The following is a 16593-nucleotide window of genomic DNA, read 5'->3' as shown; positions in this document are numbered from 1 at the left end:
GATACTAATAAAGCTTCTTTGGCTTTCTTTAGAAGTCACACAGTATATTTTTTTCACTCATTTTTTTATTTAAAAAATTTTATTTGATCATAGGGTAGACTCATGAAGTCAAGCGCAGTAAGGATTCATGTTAACTTCCTTCTTTCTCATTTTTTTCCCCATTGACTTGGAAGACAGAGAGACATACAGACGAAGGTGTCTTCCATCTGGTGCGTCCCCCACATGTCCGCAAGCACCAGGGCAGGGCTGGGCCAGAGCCAGGAGCGTGACGCTCAGCTGCAGTCTCCTCCATGGGGGACAGAGGACTCAGGCCGTTACGTGCTGCCTCCAGTGTGCACGTTAGCAGGAAGCTGGATCAGAAGCAGAGGCGCCTGGACTCACACCAGGCACTCTAAAATGGAATCAGGTATTCCAAGCAGATGCTTAGTTGCTTAGCAAATACACGCCTACAATGTGACTTCTAATATTGTTTTTAAACCTCAGATTATAGAGATTGAGAGAGATAGAGTGTGTGTGTGTAAGTCTTTGTCCTGTAGTCTGTTTGATCCATTGCCAAGGGGAATGCTGTGCTTCCAGCTGTGACATCCTGAAGTCTTTCTCTTCTGGTATCAGTACATAGCTCATTTTACTTTCGTATGAGGGGAAAGTAGGGTCACAGTTTTATTCTGTTTTCCGTCTTCCTTGGTTGCTCCTTTGGCTAGAAGAAGCATGTATTTAAAACGGTTTCACTGGCATGTCTGATGAACATCTCCAGCTCCAAGTCTGGATGATGTGAAGCAAAAAGAAAACCCAAGGAACTCTGCACGGTGTCAGTCCTTGGGTGCTGAGGTCCCTTGGTGTTGTGGCACCTGCTTGCTGCCTGTCCAAGTCATCTTAGTTTGCTTTGCGTGTAACGGCCAAGCTTTTCACTGCATTCAGTGGGAGGAATTGGAAAAGAACATTTACTGCATGCTTCCGACAGAAATTTCTCCTTTAGTGTTTTTGAAAGATATTTCATCAGGTATAGAGATGGACTTATTTTTTCTTTCAACGCCTTAAAGAGATTGGCCTCCTATTTTTCTTCTTGCTTGTATGGGTTTCCACACACAGTCTTCTACCGTCTTATATGCCATGTGTCTTCTTGTCCTACCTGTGGGCAATTTAATTATGTCTGCCTTGTGATTTTTGGCATGTGTGTGTGTGTGAGCACTGGGAGTTCATTGAAATTCTTGGCTGTATGGGTTTGTGATACTTCAACAGTCCTTGTCCCAAAGCAGATGATTCAGCTAAGTTTGTGGCAAATGCTAGACAGCACCCTACGGAGTGACACTTGCCAGGTTCTATACCCCATATCGAATGTCTGTCCGTATACGTTGCATACCAGATATGCAAATGTCCTCCCTGATGGCACTCTAACATTCAAAGACATCACATAAATGCATCCTCCTAAGTCAAAGACACACTTCATGTTTTGGATGTTACAGAGATGCCTTCGGGAAGGTGAACCTGTCTTCAGCGGGAGCCTGAGGCACAGGTGTGCAGCAGGGACACTGTGCAAACCTCCGGGAGGTCCAGGTGTGGCAGCAGGCAGCCTTGGGCTTGCTTGTCCTGTGCCTGCAGTGTGTGATGGTGGGGATAGCCTTTAACTGCTGAGAGCCCTCAGTGCTACAGTGCAGGTGAAGATCATCCCACCTCCTAAGGTTGACGGGTGGAGCAGCTGAGATTCCCAGAGGGTAAACCAAGTCAGGCACTCCCAGATCGGAAGCTGTTGTCATTGTTGGTAGTTGTCTTTAAGAGCCTGCAAGTTTTAGAGCAGTTTTAGGTTCCTGGTAAGCCTGAGTGAAAGGGAAGGAATTTCCCATACCTTGCCACCCCCATGAGTGCACAGCTTTCTCTGTTCTCAACACTGCCTGCCAGAGACGTACGTTCTCCGTAATCAACAAGCTTGACTTCATACCTGCTATGGGTTTTGACAAAAATAAAATGATGCAGATGAGGAAGAGTTAACTCTACTGCCTCACAGCGCTCTGGTGTCTGTCCCATTCTTTCCCTGCCTTCCCTCTCCCTCCACTCCCGTGCCATCCCATGCCACCCCATGCCACACCACCAGGGGTCCTTCAACTTTCTCCACAGTGATACCTCTTCCAGAAGATATTACTGCTGCAACCGTGGGATAAGCAGCCTTCCCAGATCAACTTTTTTTTTTTTACTTGGGGATATGTTTTTGCATTTCCTCCCTGCCTTTTCCTGGCATGATGTCTTATTTACTCTTGGTCGTAAACAATAGCGCATTGTCTGGATGTAGCACAGTTTCTGCTCGTCCATCCAGCTGCTTAGGGCGGTTGGCTCCTTGCCGCTCATGGCAGTTAGGAAGATGGCTGCTGGCGGGGTGTGTGTGTGTGTGTGTGTGTGTGTGTGTGTTGGGGGGTGTTTATGTATTGTGAAGGCATACATTTTCAGCTCATTTGGGTAGATACCAAAGAGTGGGATTATTCGACCACATAGATGAAATATGTTTGGTTTTGTAATCAGCTCACAGTGTGGCTGTGCGGTGTCGGAGCCCCAGAGCAGTGAGAGAGAGTCCCTCTTGCTCCACACAGCCTCCCCAGCGTTTGATGTCATCACTGCGGGGTTGTCATTCTAACAGCCATGCAGTGATGGCTTGGTATTGTCCGAATTTCTGTGCGTTGGTTCCAGGCTTGTTTACCTGATGAATTGTGTGAGAAGGAGAGAAAGAGACAGATTTTTCCACTCACTGGCTCATTCCTCCAGGGCCCACAACAAGCAAGCAGGGCTAAGCCCAAACCAAAGCAGGAGCCGGGAACTTCCTTCAGGTCTCCCACGCGGGTGGAAACTGCATCCAAAGTGTAGGGTAGCTGGGACTCGAACCAGGCACTCCAGTGGAGGCTGAGGGATGGTCCATTTCCTGCACCACAGTGCCTCATCCCATTTTCTTATCACTCAGCTTGAAAGGCCCTTTGTATATCCTCTAAGGGTTAGTGCTTTTCTTTGTATTATTGAGTGCCTGGACAAGGGATTCACAGTAACTTCAGAATTCTCAAAGTGGAAAACATGAGACATCATCTTGTTTTTGGGGAGGGAGAAGGAATTGGGAAAATTATCCTCTCTGGGATAATGAGGATGTTTCCCCTGGATGTTTCCCCCGGATGCTTTGGTCCAGAGAGAACTAGAGGCTGCCTCTTAAGCAGAGCAGGAGGCCTCAGTACTGCTGCCCTTGGTTCCACAACACTAGGGAGGGAAGCACCTGCTCAATGTGGCACTGTCTCCCGAATCTTCGTAATTTGCAGCTTACCAGTGATGGAGACATCAGACCCGTTAACGAGTCATCTCAACTTGGAGAGAACCGTTCTGGCTTCCATCATCCTGGGCAACGCAGTTGTTCATGCTATTCCAGAAAACTGTCCTGCCCTGGGGGGATGGAGTAACTCCACGATCTGATCTCCATTCCCCTGTGCTTCAATGGATTTGTATCATGGGATTCGTTTTCATTTTCCGTCTCTGTATTTATACACTGATTCTTGAGCAAGTAATTTTAATTCCCTGTGTTATGAGAATGAGGCCCTCTGCCTGTGCATCACTCTATAAAATAAGGGAAATGATTGTTTTTGATGCAGATCTGAAAGGACTCTAATGGATTTCAGCTACAACAATTCCTCCCCGTTTAGAGGAGGTGAACACCTAGTTAGATGAAAAATGCCATGCCTTGTATGATATGAGTACGTCCTGTTTCCATGACAACGTGTACTTACCAGCTCGCTTGGTAAAAGAAGTGTTTCAGTTCTTTCTCTGATAAAAGGTTTGACCAGACACTGGGATTCCACTTTTTTTTTTTTTTTAATTCCAATCATGTCATTTCAGTTTGGTGCTAAATTATTTTTTTTTAACGGGCTGCGTTGAAAGGTTAGAGCCCTCAGGCTCAGGATTGAGGTAAATTCACTTGCTAATCGTAGGAGAGGACTCCCAGGCCAAATGCTAATGGGCATAGGAAATGAACATGCTTTTTACAGGTCACCATCGTTTTCCAACATCTTCTAATGAAATTAGATTGATAGTGGTGATGCAGCAACTTTATTAAGATGCTATTTGATTTGACCAGGGGTGAGTCAGTTGGCCATTTCTATCTGGATGTTGGGGTCAGTATGCTTGTTTCTGCACTGCAATTTATGTCCTGCCTTTCTGGGTGGTTGGGGTCCTCTTGCTGCTGAATTTCAAGTCCTGCAAGGAGCGTGTTTATATTCATGATTTTCCCTCAGCATGAAAAAATAAGAAATTATTTGCATCATTAACTGTGCTTTTGCAAAATATGAAAAATAGGGTATTGCTTTTTTATTGACATGCAGATATTTACTGTAACACAAAGTCTTTCAGTCCAAAAAGATAAGAAAACTTGACCTTTTGGCATGTTAAAAAAAAAATGATAGGCCAGCAACCCAAACTTGGGATTATTCAGAGGGTGATTCTGAGGATTTGGTGTTGCGGCACAGTGTGTTAAGCCTGCTCTTGCAATGCTGGCATCCCCTATCAGTTCCAGTTGAAGGCCTGGATTCTCTGCTTCTGCTTCAGCTTCTTGTAAATGTGCCTGGGAGGGCAGTGGATGATGGCCCGACCATACATGGGGCAGACTGGAAGCAGCTTCTCTGGCGTGCAGCCCGCAACCTGGCCCAGAACCGGTTCTTTCAAACACTGGGGAGTAAATCCATCAAGCTCATTCTCAGTTACTGTCAAGATCATTGCCAATGATGGAAAATGTTTGCGACATGAAGTCCTCAGTAGAAAGTCATCTTAGAGCTTCCATGTTCCTCCTGACCTCCACTGGAACTTAGGGACCTACAGGCTGGTAAGGTGGCATAGCAAGCTAATCTGCCACCTGCAGTGCTGGTATCCCATATGGGTGCCAATTCAAGTCCCAACAGTTCTACTTCCAATCCAGCTCTCCTTAGAGCCTGCGAAAGCAGTGGAGGATGGCTCAAGTCCTTGGGCCTCTGGGAGACCTAGATGAAGCTCCTGGCTTCATTTCAGCTTCAGCTCTGGCCATTTCAGCCGTCTGAGGAATGAATCTGCAGTTGGAAGATCTCTCTCTCTCTCTGTAACTCTTTCAAGTTAAATAAATAATTTTTTAAATTAAAAAGAAGAAGAAGAAGAAACTCTGAGGGACCTAGAGTATTGTTCGCCTCTGGGAATAAGGTACTTTCTCAGCACAGACTCTGAAGAAATAGCAGGAAGTGAAACTGAACCCAGTGTGTAAGTCACAGGACGGGTATAGCAGGAGGCAGTTTCTTTCTGCAGTAGCAGTGTGCAGTTAGTTCCTGATGCCGGTGATGCAAGGTGGGGGCGGGGAGTAGAGTCTCCTTTTGCCTAGCTGCTGTCTGGCTGTCTCTTCCCTCTTCCTCATGTAACTGCAGTTGGGGCGATTTTGTGCAATTATGTAAATATATATATATATATATTTTTTTTTTTTTGGTGGGAGAAGAAAGAAGTAATTTCAAAAACGACTTCGTTTTCAATGTGATAACTGCCCATCAATTGAAAATGGCTTCACAAATGTCACTCAACTTCTGAAAAAAGGAAGTGATAAAGCATTTTCAACATTGACGGATTCAAGGCAGGTATTCATTCGTTTAGGACCCACTACACAAACAGGACTTGTAGTATTGCCTGAGGACTGTGCAGATGCACCCGACAGCCTCAGACAGCACAGGCTAGGGCCGGCATGGTGGACCAGCGTGCTATGCAGCTGCCGTCCAGTACTGGAGCGCAGGTTCAAGTGTGTCTGCTCCACTTCCAGTCTACTTCCGTGCTAACGCAGCTGGGATGGTAGTAGAAGATGGCCTGTGTGCCTGGGGACCCTGCCACCCATCTGGGGGACTCCTTGTACTGGCCCAGCCCTTGACTTTTATGGCCATTTGGGGAGTGTAACCGGTGGGTGCCCTCTCTCACCCTCTCTGTGCTGCTCTAAATTTCAAAGAAATCACTTTTTTTTTTTTTTTTTTTTAAGAAAAGGAAGCATGGGTCCGGTAGAATACTGGGAAATGTGGCATAGGGGTGTGTTATTGTTTTATAGCACGACATATCACATGACCTCATATTTTGCTGAGTAAGTTGTGCTTCCTGTTTCAGGATTTCTTGTGTGACAATATGATTATTTCACTGTGAATATAAAACTTTGGTAAGCACAGTACGCTTCTTCAGAATACTGGTTTGCAAAAAGATTCCCCTGACAGATCAATGAGCTATAACTCAAAGTCCCAAGCCCTATCTGACCCTATAGCAGATTCTCTGTGGAAAAGGAGTGTCCATCGTATCAGCAGTTGTCAGCCCACAATGGGGACTAGGTGCTGAAACCCAAGAGCCACAGGCAGGGCCCCACGCACCTGCTCTCACTTTTCCCGTTTGCATGGGACTGAGAACTGTGAACTTTAGTGAACAAGGCAGGGTGGTCCTAGGCAGACTGGGACAGTTTCAGGCTGTGCAACTCTGAGTTCCTGAGGAGTGCGCAGGAGAACGCCTGCATCCCAAGAGTAGAAGAGATGTGGGCTGTTCCTTACAGGATCAGCAGCAAGCAGGGAGCCAACACCACTTAGATGTGATGTCTTATGGCCTCATGGGCCTCTCCAGATGCCCAAGTCCTTTGTGCAGATAGCACTACCAAGCAAGAGGTGTGAGCATGCTCATTGTTCAGTTCAGGAGGTTGATGGATTTGGCTCAAATCACACAGGGGCTCTGGCACCTGCTTGTAGACTTTTCTCTAAACCCCTTGCCGCACTACTATCCATAATTGCTTCTCTTTTGAAAATGACCCAGAACCAAGTGAGGGCAGCCCAGCATTGCTTTCCCATCTGAGCCATCCGCACCTCCCTGGAGGGTTGGCTGGCCCCGGAGCATTGGCAACTGTTGTTTGCTAAGACTCCGGGAGTAGCACCCTGTGTTTCCTGCAGGATTGCCCATGGGGGACACAGGCCTCATGCCCAGCAGCAGGTGGAGGTTCTGTGGCTCCATGCTCCTCCAGCCAATGAAATACCATGCTGCCACAACACAGCTCCTAGAACCAGAGCTCTCAGAGGGGCCACAAAACCAGCTTTCCTAAAAATCATTGGGACTTTTTTTTTTTTTAATGAAGGCTAAACATAGTCCCCACCCCAGCATTCCCTTTGCTTTGCATTCCGTTTGTTGTCTCTCTCTGGGGCATGTTTGGTTACTGATCTGAGCTGGTCCTTTGCAGGGGCTCTTGAAGGATTAGAGAATCTGGATGCACAGAAAGCAGAAGCAGAGTCTCAGGGAGAACTTTATTTTGCCCGGATCTCTTGGCACATACCAAGTGGGAGTACATCCATCCTTGCTGATTGAGTGAAGCGGCATCTCCCACGAGGGAGCCAGGCACTTTGCCAAGCCCTGGGTGTGGGGGCATGGCTGCAGCAGGTGGGGGGTGGGGGTCGTAGGCCGATCTTCAGGAGAGCTCATGTTGGGAAAGGGAGATGCCCCACAGGGAGAAGGGCAAGTCTGATTTACACACTTGTACTTCCAACTACATATATCTTACATTCAAATATACATATATAGAGAGAGGTCTGTGCAGAAATAACAATGTTTGGAAATGCACCTGCAACCGCATTAGGGAGGTGGGGTCCACGTGGGGAGCTCTGCGATGCAAGGCTGGAGATTGCTTTTGAGAGACACATAGGCACACAGGGTTTTGAGCATCCTGTGAGAGGATTAAGGGCTTTGCAGGAGACTGATCTACCAGCTTAGAAAGGAGGAACTGGCAGAGGAGGAAAGACCAGATCCAGGGAGATGCCATCCCGGATTCTCCCAGAGTGTCTGCCTACCACTCAGCTCATGGCCCACACAAAGCCTGCTGGGGTGCCATCTGTGCCAGGCAGGAGGTCCATAAGAGAGCCCATCCACGTGGGTTGAGGGAGATGGGCCATGGGTCTCACTGGGCCATGGGCGTGTCCCAGTGAGCTGTTGGGGAGGGTCCTGGGGGGCCAGCATGGGGGTCTGCAGCAGCAGAAGGGAGCGACACAGCACCTGCAGATGCCTTTAAGCAAGGGAGAGAGCCCAGCCCTGTGGCTTCTGGCTCCCTGGCCACAGGCAAGTGTTGGAGGCTTCCCTTGGCAGTTCTGCGGAAACACGAGGTCATGATCACAGTGGGGCCGGCCACTTTGGCTGAGCCTGCTGAGGGTTCAGGGCTGGAGGGCATGGATAAGAAACTGGGAGGTTCACTAGGAGTTGGTGTGGCTCCCCTTGCTGCATGTGGCTGGCACTAAGAAGGTGAGGCCCTGCCACACAGGGTGCCCGCAGGGGGCGACAAGGAGGGCTCTTGCTGTAAGAAGGGTGAGCCAGCCAAACCTCAGTGCTATGTGTGGAAGTTTCCGTGGCCATGTGCCACTGCCTGTTAATTGCACATGCTCAGCAAAGGCGGTTTCTTTTACCCCTTTCCCTTGCAGTGGCCACTCTGGACCAGCACTGATTTCGTTTTTTTATTTCCTTTTCAGAGGTGTGTTCCCTTGAAAAGAAGGTCAACAGACAGGGAAGGAGAGGTAGACAGATCCTCTCTCCACTAGTTCACTCCCCAGCTGGACACCATGGCAGCGGTTAGGCCCAACCAAAGCTGGGAGTCCGAGGTTCCAACCAGGCATCCCACACGGTGTCAAGGACCCTAGCACTTGGGCCGTCTCCTGCTGCTTTCCCAGGTGCATTATCAGGGAAGCTGGATCAGAAGTGGAGCAGCAGGGACTTAAACTGGTACTCTGATGTCTCAAGCAGCAGAGGCTTAACGAGCTACACTGCACAAACCCCAGGTTAAACTCCTTCTACATACAGCTTTCTAGAAAGAACTCTGTGCCCTGGATGAGCAGTCAGGAGGAGCCCAGCAAGGCACCTTCTGTAGTTTACCCAAGATCAGATCTTGGTCAAAGCAAACCACAGGACAGCCTCCGCAGACGTCTGCACCATCCTAAGCAGTTTCAAGGCTCCCCCTCATGCTAATGGCCACTGCACCAGGACCCACCAATTGTAGCACCTAGCTTTTCCTGGGCAAGTTTGTGTCAGGGTCTGTTTCCCCAGGCCTAAGCCTTCCCCAGGCCCTGGATCAAGGCAGGGGAACGGGACAGAGGACTGCCCTCTGGTGGCCTTTTTCTTCTGAGCATAACAGAGAGGAAACCGGAGTTCCCACGTAATCAGCCCTGCGTATTTATAGCATCACACCCTGTAAACAGGAAACTTCTCAGGCTTAGAGAAGGCGGCCTGCAGCACAAACAGCATATTGCCAATGAGTCCCTGCACCCGTTCTGCACACACTTTATTGGTTAAACATGAAGATATGTTATATGTGTTGCATATATATATATATATATATACACACACGCTATATATATATATAGTCACACACACGCTCCCTCTAGGATGTCAGGTCCCTGAGGCAGGCATGTCTTTTGTATGTGTTGTCTGTAGCTCTCACCAGGGACTCGCGGGCACCTGGAACTGGGGTATGTGCAAGGCAGGCATGCAGCACTTTCTGTTGCACCGCCTTAGATGGGTGTTGGAATCAGGATGAGCTGTGTTGTTCCGACCCTCCAGCACTCAGTGGGCAGTTTTGTTCCCTTTCATCCTGATGATGGTGCGGGTGGGGAGAGACGGTCCGTTTGCTTAGTTCTTGGATGAGACCCCAAGAGGGTAAGAAGCTTGCTGGATTTAGGGACAAGCAGCTTCTGTCTCAGATTTACTGACTGCACAGACCTGGGACTACGTTCCTGTGCTCCGTGCCTCCCAGTGGTGTGTGCACAGGTGTGTGGCATCGTCACTAGTTAGACAAGAGTTGGACGTGTCTCCTGTCCGGGACCACCAGCCCTTTGTGAGGTTCTGAGTTTACTGAGTGGCAGGTCACCTGCCTGCTGGGCTGCCCCGGACATCGGAGCAGGGAAGGTTGCCAGCCGGCAGGGTAGCTGTGTGACTTGCATGCTGTTCCTTGACCCTGAGTTCTCTTGTGGTGGAAAGGAGAAGGGTCCCCTGCATCCCACCACCCGCAACTCAAACCTTCCACTGTTCTGTGACTCCTAGGGAGCCGGCTGTGTGTGGAAGAGAGAGGACCACTTGTTCCTAGGCAACCAGCACCCGCCTAGCCCATGTTGCCATGGCGACAGTGAAAGTTGGACTGATGGGATTACCAGCTCTTGCTAATTACCTTATAAGCGCTCCAGGTCTCTGTCTCTAGCTTGCTCACTCACTCTGACTTTCATAGTCTTCTCCAACATCCCTCCTCCATCTACAACCTCCCAGAGAGCTCCGATCCAGTAGAAAACAACTGTGAATGGGGCCTGGCAAGCAGCTGTGTGACCCCGGGCAGGTTACCCAGCTTCTCTGGGCCTCTGTTTCCACCTTTGGAAAACAAAGGTGTTGGAACCATAAGCCCTGTCTAAGGTTCTTCCTGGCCCTCAAATCCTTTGATGCTTCGAGAGCATGTCAGGGGAGCAAACCACACTGTTACTAGGCAACCAGCAGGCACCCTGCCCAAGTTGCCTTGGTGACTGGATGCTGGGAGGGAGGGGAGTAGCTGTTGTGGCTAATTGCTTAATTATTGATGAGTGCCTCAAGTCCTTTTCGTTGTTTTTGCTGCTAGGGGCCTTGGGGTCACCTCCTCCTCCTCCTCGGGCCAGCCACCTCAAGCCGTCCGTGTTGTGCATCATGCAGTGGGAGAGCGCCTTGGCCTGGACCCCCACACCACCCACGTCCTAGTTCTGCCTCTCACTGCCTAGAGCTGTGGCCTCGGTAAGTCCCCTCACTTCTCTGGGCCTCAGGGTCCTGGTCCCTAAAGTGACAGCTGGGCTCTGATGATGCCCAGCCCCTCCTGCCGTTCCCTCAGAGTGGGGGGAGATGAACAAGCCCCTACTCTTCTGAGCCCTCTGGGAAGGGTCCTGAAGGGCAGGCAGGGCCATCTCCCACGGGAGGGATGCCGCTTGTACCCGTTGTCACCTCTGAGCCCCCTAGCCACATTGCTTGGCTTCCTGTATGAGCCCATAAAATTATTTATTTGTATACTAGAAATTGACAGTTAAAGATGCATATATGCAGGTAGGTTATTTTTAGTTTGACAGAAATAGAAATCAACATGGAAATGGTGATGTCTCCTCATGGTCAATAGCAATGCGGTGATGGTAATTTTGAGCACCCTGGGAGCCAAGACAAGAAGAGCAGGAGGCAGATGATTGCTGCTTAATGAAGCACCGCGAGACTGCTTCCAGTTCTAAATTCTGGAATGAATTTATCATGAATTTTGCATTCCCTTTTATAGATACTGAAGATAAAATTTTTAAAGGTTTCTTTTTATTTGAAAGGCAGTTACAGAGAGAGAGAGAGAGAGAGAGAGATCTTCTATTTCCTGATTCACTAAGTGGAAACAACAGCTAGAAGTGGGCTAGTACAGAGCTGGGAGCCAGGAACTTCTTCCATGTGGGTGCAAGGATCCAAAGACTAGGGCCATCTCTCCCTGCTTTCCCAGGCACATTAGCAGGACGCTGGATGGGAAGTGGAGCAGCCAGAACTTGAACTAGCGCTCATATGTGATGGCAGTGCTGCAGGCAGAGGCTTCACCTACTATCCACACAGCAGCAGTTCCAGAAAATACATGTATTTTTAACTGACTTCTCTTGCTGAGGGGACTAGTTTATTTTCGTTTGATAGTCAGACACAGAGACAGAAAGACTGCCAGCGAGAGCACCCATGGACCAGTTCATTTCCTACATGCCTGCACGTACCAGGTCTGACCTGGGACAGAAGCTGGGGGCCAGGAGTGCAATACAGATCTCCACTGTGGGGAAGGAACCCAGTTGCTTGAGCCATCACCATAAGCTTCCCAAGGTCATGTTTACAAGAAACGGTAGGGAGGCCCAGTGCTCAGAGTCAAACCCAAGTACTCAGAAATGCAGAAACTTCCACAAGCGAAGCTAAGTGCCAGTCCCTGGCCAAGGTTAGGATTTCAAGATGTGAGAAGCTGAACTCCACAGTCGGCCCCATGCGAATGCTTAGAAAGCAAAATGGCCTCTCTGCCAGTGCTTTAGAATTCTGTTCAGGCACGTGCACTTAGAAATGATCAGAATCAATCTGATGTATGTATTATAGCGGATTCCTTACCGATCAGTTACCTATACATTCTGTACAGCCGCTGGGCTGTCTGTAACTGGGATCTTAAGCGATGCCAACAATTCCACTCCCACTTTATTCTGAGATAAGCTAATGGAGATGAGGAGAGATGTGAAACTGCTTCTAGTAGCAGAATCTGTGAAAGAAAATGGCTAGGTGCCACTTCAGGGTTGAGGGCTAGCGAGTCAAAATACATCACTTCTCTGCCATGAATTATTTTACAGCCCTTAAGATGAAGTAGAGCTGTACATTTTAATAGGGGGGAAAAAAACCCTTCAACTATACAATGTTAAGTAAAAGAACAAGGTCCAGAATTGTGACTAAATGTTTATAAAATGATTATATGTTTTATAGAAAAGACAATTTATAAATGTGGGTACAAGCTGCTATGGGCATCCTTGCATTCTTCTGGAAGGAATCTGTGAGCTGTGGTTTCCTGTGACAGGCAGGAAGATGGAGAACCCTGGGAAGCAGAGAGAGCTATTATTCTTGAACCTGTTGTCTTTACACTTGGAGAACCTGGCAGTTTGTTGGGAGCCTAGACTATAGTCTAATATATATATATTAGTATTCCCGTTCTGCCATTTCTGAGCTGTGTGGCCTCGGAGTTCACTTTCATGTCTGTGTTCCTCGTCTGAGGAGTGGGCTCCTACAGGGACCAGCGTGGTGGTACAAGGAGTTAAGCCATCACTTGCAATGCCAGCATCCCAGAGGATGGTTCACATCCTGACTGCTTCTGGTCTGGCTGCTTCCTCGTGTGCCGGGGAAGGCAGCAGAGGAGGGCCCAAGTGCTTGGGACTCTGCCACTCGCAGAGGAGACCTGAGAGCTTCTGGCCTTGGCTTTGGTCAGTCCTGGACACCGCACCCATGGGAGAGGGAACCTGCAGGTGGAAGCTCTCTCTCGTCTTCTCTGTGTAACTTTGCCTTTCAAGTAAACAAATACATAAATAAGAATACGTGGGCCCATACACGCGTACTTTGAAAAGTTGTGGAAAAGAGGATGAAAAGATGGCCTGAAAATGTCTTGTTTGCTGCAAAAGTTTTTGTAAATCCATGCACACTTTTTCCATGAAACACACTTTGCTTCAACATTCTGAAGACTCCTTGTAGTAGCTTCCTCCTTGGAGTATTGTAAGGATTAACTGTGTCAGTAAGCAAACAGCCCCAACAATACTATATGTGTGTCTTCCTGGAAAAATCAAAACGGAGAGATTAAACAATAAATACAGCTAAGGTCCCCCCCGCCATTTCTCAGTGTCTGGTGGAACCTACAAAATATGTCATTTTTTCCAACCTCAACTGCCATGCTTTCACTGCATTTGACCTGACCTTGGCCTTGGAGGATGGGTGGTAGTCCTGGAAGGCCTGAGAGCCTCTTAGGATGCCGGGAAGCCCTTGAATCAGTTGGCATTGCAGCTCCTCTCCTAGCCCATGCCAGTGAGTTCCCATGGCCAGGGCAGAATCCATGCCAGGCCCAGGCATGGGATGAAGGGCAAGTCTAACCCTCAGCTGTCCAAGGCCAGGACTGTCCACACAGCAGCCTAGAAGGTCTTCAAACTGAAACCAGCTGAAGGAGGATGTCCACGTTTGTGCCAGAAGTCTGTGTGCTTGTCAGCTGATGGGCAGTGCTGGCAGGGGCCCTGCCACCCTGGGCCCAGAGACTGTCCTTGTGGTCAGAGCTGGGGGCAGAGGGTAAGGGTGGAGAGCAGAGGGCCCGCTCTGCCCTCTGCCCGTCTTGGCCATGCCTCAGAGGCTAAGTCAGGCAAACTCCAGCTGCCATTAGGGAGCCTTGGCACCAGGTGGTGAGTCCCCCTTGGGGATACGGAAGGGGCCCCATGCCCCCCAAATCAGCCGTTGCAGTAGACCACCGGGCACAGCAAGGCAAGCAAAGCTGACCCTGTTCTTCCTTGTGTCTGTCTGGCCAGTCGTTTCTGCCCCGGGGTCTCCTGATGCAGCTATCTGTCGCATCCAACTGTGCTTCCATCTGCCCTTCCATCCCTCCGTCCCTCCTTTCCGCCTCCAGCCATCTGCCAGCTTTCCTAGCCGTCCTCAGCCTCGCCATCAGCGCTTTCCCTTGCGCCACGGGAGCCCGGGGCGCCAGCCTTGGGGCCAGGCGCCGCTCCATCTGTGCGCACGAAGCCTGCCTTCCACCCGGCCCACATCTCCACGGCCAGCCCCCCCAGGCCTGTCCTCGGGGCTCCTCCCTCTCACTCCCGCCACGACCTTCGGTCCCCGGCACCCGCGGTCTCGCCAGCCCCTGTCCCCCGCCACGGGCCGACCTGCCTTTGTTCCGTGGCCCGGAGTGGCCCTGGCCTTGCACAGGCGGCCCCGCCGAGCGGTTCCCGGGCCCCGGGGCGGGGCGCACGCGGGGCGGAGCCGGGGTGACTCAGCCGCCGCGGGCCTCGCGGTCCGTGCGTCCGCCGGTCTCGCAAGGCGGGGCGGAGAAAATGGCGCTGCCCCCGGCCGCCGCGCCCCCCACCGGGACTCGGGAGCCGCCGGGACCCCGCGTCGCCGCCGCTGCCTCCGAGCCGCCGCCAGGCCTGCAGCAGCTCTCGGCGCTGCAGCCCGAGCCGGGCGGGGTCCCGCTGCACTCGCCCTGGACTTTCTGGCTCGACAGGTGAGGGGAGCGCGCGGGGCCCTCCGCTTCAGTCCCGGCCCCAGAGCGCGTCCACCCGGGCCTGCGCCGTCGCTTTATCCCGGTGCGACCCGGAGTCTAAACGGCCTGAGCCGGGGCGCCGAAAGCGGCGGGGACCCCGCTAGGCAAAGGCGCAGAACCACGACCGCGCGCTTGCTCGGGGCAGTGGGCGCGGAGCCGGGTCGGGAGTCCCCAGTTTGGGCTGCGCCGCGGCACCCTCGCCTCCGGCCGGGAGAGCAAAGCGCAGCCCCTCAACTTTCGGCAGCACTTTCTCTCGGTGCTCGCTTCGCACCAAGGCGCCCGCGCGAGCGCTCGGGGCTGAGCCCCGAGGGGAAGGGGCGGCCAGGGTGGTGGGCTGCCAGAGACCGGGCAGCGGCCGTCTGGTTACCCCCAGGGGATCTTGGGGGGAGCACGGGACACACATTCTTGGCTGTGGCAGCTGTCGGCTAAGTTGCCAGCCCCTGGGAAGGGTCCGGTGGTGGCATGGCTGATGCTTAGCTGCGGACGTCCTGGCTTCTGGTGTTTCTGAGCGCACACACCTGCTGTGCGTTGAGATTCCGAGGATCACAGCCGGTTCTGCCAATCAAGAAGGCAATGGTAGCTTGCTCTGGGGTTGGCTCAGGTGGCCCCCCTTTGGAGAGGCCTTCCTGTGTACTGTTCTAAAATACTGTCCCCTCACCCTCTTTATTCTGATTTCTCTCACCCCGAGTCCGTTCTGAGTTGCTTGTGGGACCGCAGCTACACGTGGATTTGTTTTCAAGCTATGTCCGTAACCCCTTAGCTACCTTCTTTGCTTTTTCTTTGCGCTCGTTTCCTGGATGCTTGCTAAATGCCCGTGCCTGAAACAGCCTGACCCGCGGTGGGGGCAAGACGTGGGTGCCTGTGGCTGGTCCTTCAAGGGTGTTTCAAGAATTTAAAGAAATGTAGATAAAACTGGCTCTACTGTGGATCAGTGCAGTAGTTATCTGAGAAGCTTGCCGAGCAGACGCAGAGCTAGTCTGAAAAAGTGTTCCATAAAATCCATGCAGGGTTTCTAGAAAGCCATTTCATCTTTTCTTTGGGAGACCAGTTCCTCCCTTGCTTCCTATGGGAATTAGCGCCCTTCTACGCCTGGGGACTCCTGGGTCATCAGGTCTTCCTTTGGGGAACCCACCAAGTTGGGGGGTGGAGCTAACCAGGTTTCTTAGAACATTTTCACTTTCGGTAGGGGATGCAAAGAGAGCGTTGTTTCGCAACTGAAGTGAATTTGGCAACCTTGCACAAAATGAAATCACGGGGCTTTGTTTTCGGAGGTGTGCTGCATCTCTGCTGCTTCTACCTGGCACCCATCTGCAAGGTGTTTACCTGGCCCAGGGTGGTGACTGTTGACCGAAGGCAACACTACTGACAGAGCTTCTCTTCAAACAAATCAAAAATGAATCCTGTCTGCAGCGCGTTTGAGGAATGGCCTAAGCTATGTGCAATGACTGCCGATAGTCAAGGTTTAAAAAAAAAAGTTTATTTTTATTGGAAAGGCAGAACTATATAGAGAAGGAGAGACAGAGAGAAAGCTCTTCCATCTGCTGCTTTACTCCCCAGACAGTCTCAAAAGCCAGAGCTGAGCTAATGTGAAGCCAGGAGCTTCTTCATGGTCTCCCATGTGGGTGTAGGGTCCTAAGGCCTTGGACTGCCCTCCACTGCTTTCCCAGGTTACAAGCAGGGAGCTGGAAGGGAAGTGGAGCAGCCCAGACATAAATCAGTGCCCATGGGCCCGGCGCGGTGGCGCAAGTGGTTAAAGGTCCTCGCCTTGCACGCCCGGGATCCCATATGGGCACCGGTTCTAA

The 16593-nt window shown here is 50.9% G+C and overlaps 1 protein-coding gene across 5 annotated transcripts in view; it reads left to right on the top strand.

The window, feature by feature from the left end:
* Positions 1-14520: 14520 nt before the first annotated feature.
* The window catches only part of EIF4E3 (eukaryotic translation initiation factor 4E family member 3), a 223770-nt gene continuing 221697 nt past the window's right edge, over positions 14521-16593 (top strand). For 2 of the 5 annotated variants that reach the window (XM_040994816.1, XM_040994817.1), the window contains exon 1: positions 14527-14752. In XM_040994816.1, the coding sequence (XP_040850750.1) occupies positions 14583-14752 (170 nt within the window). In that variant the 5' untranslated portion in view covers positions 14527-14582. Of the gene's footprint in view, positions 14753-16593 lie in introns of all 5 variants that reach the window. The other 3 variants (XM_040994821.1, XM_040994819.1, XM_040994820.1) reach the window with 3 other exon arrangements.

Source organism: Ochotona curzoniae, unplaced genomic scaffold (genome assembly GCF_017591425.1).
Source record: "Ochotona curzoniae isolate NIBS_2020 unplaced genomic scaffold, NIBS_Ocur_1.0 contig_908, whole genome shotgun sequence".
In the NCBI taxonomy this organism is placed as follows: domain Eukaryota; kingdom Metazoa; phylum Chordata; class Mammalia; order Lagomorpha; family Ochotonidae; genus Ochotona; species Ochotona curzoniae.
The sequence above is the reverse complement of the archived record's forward strand: the minus strand, read 5'-3'. Positions and strand labels throughout refer to the sequence as shown.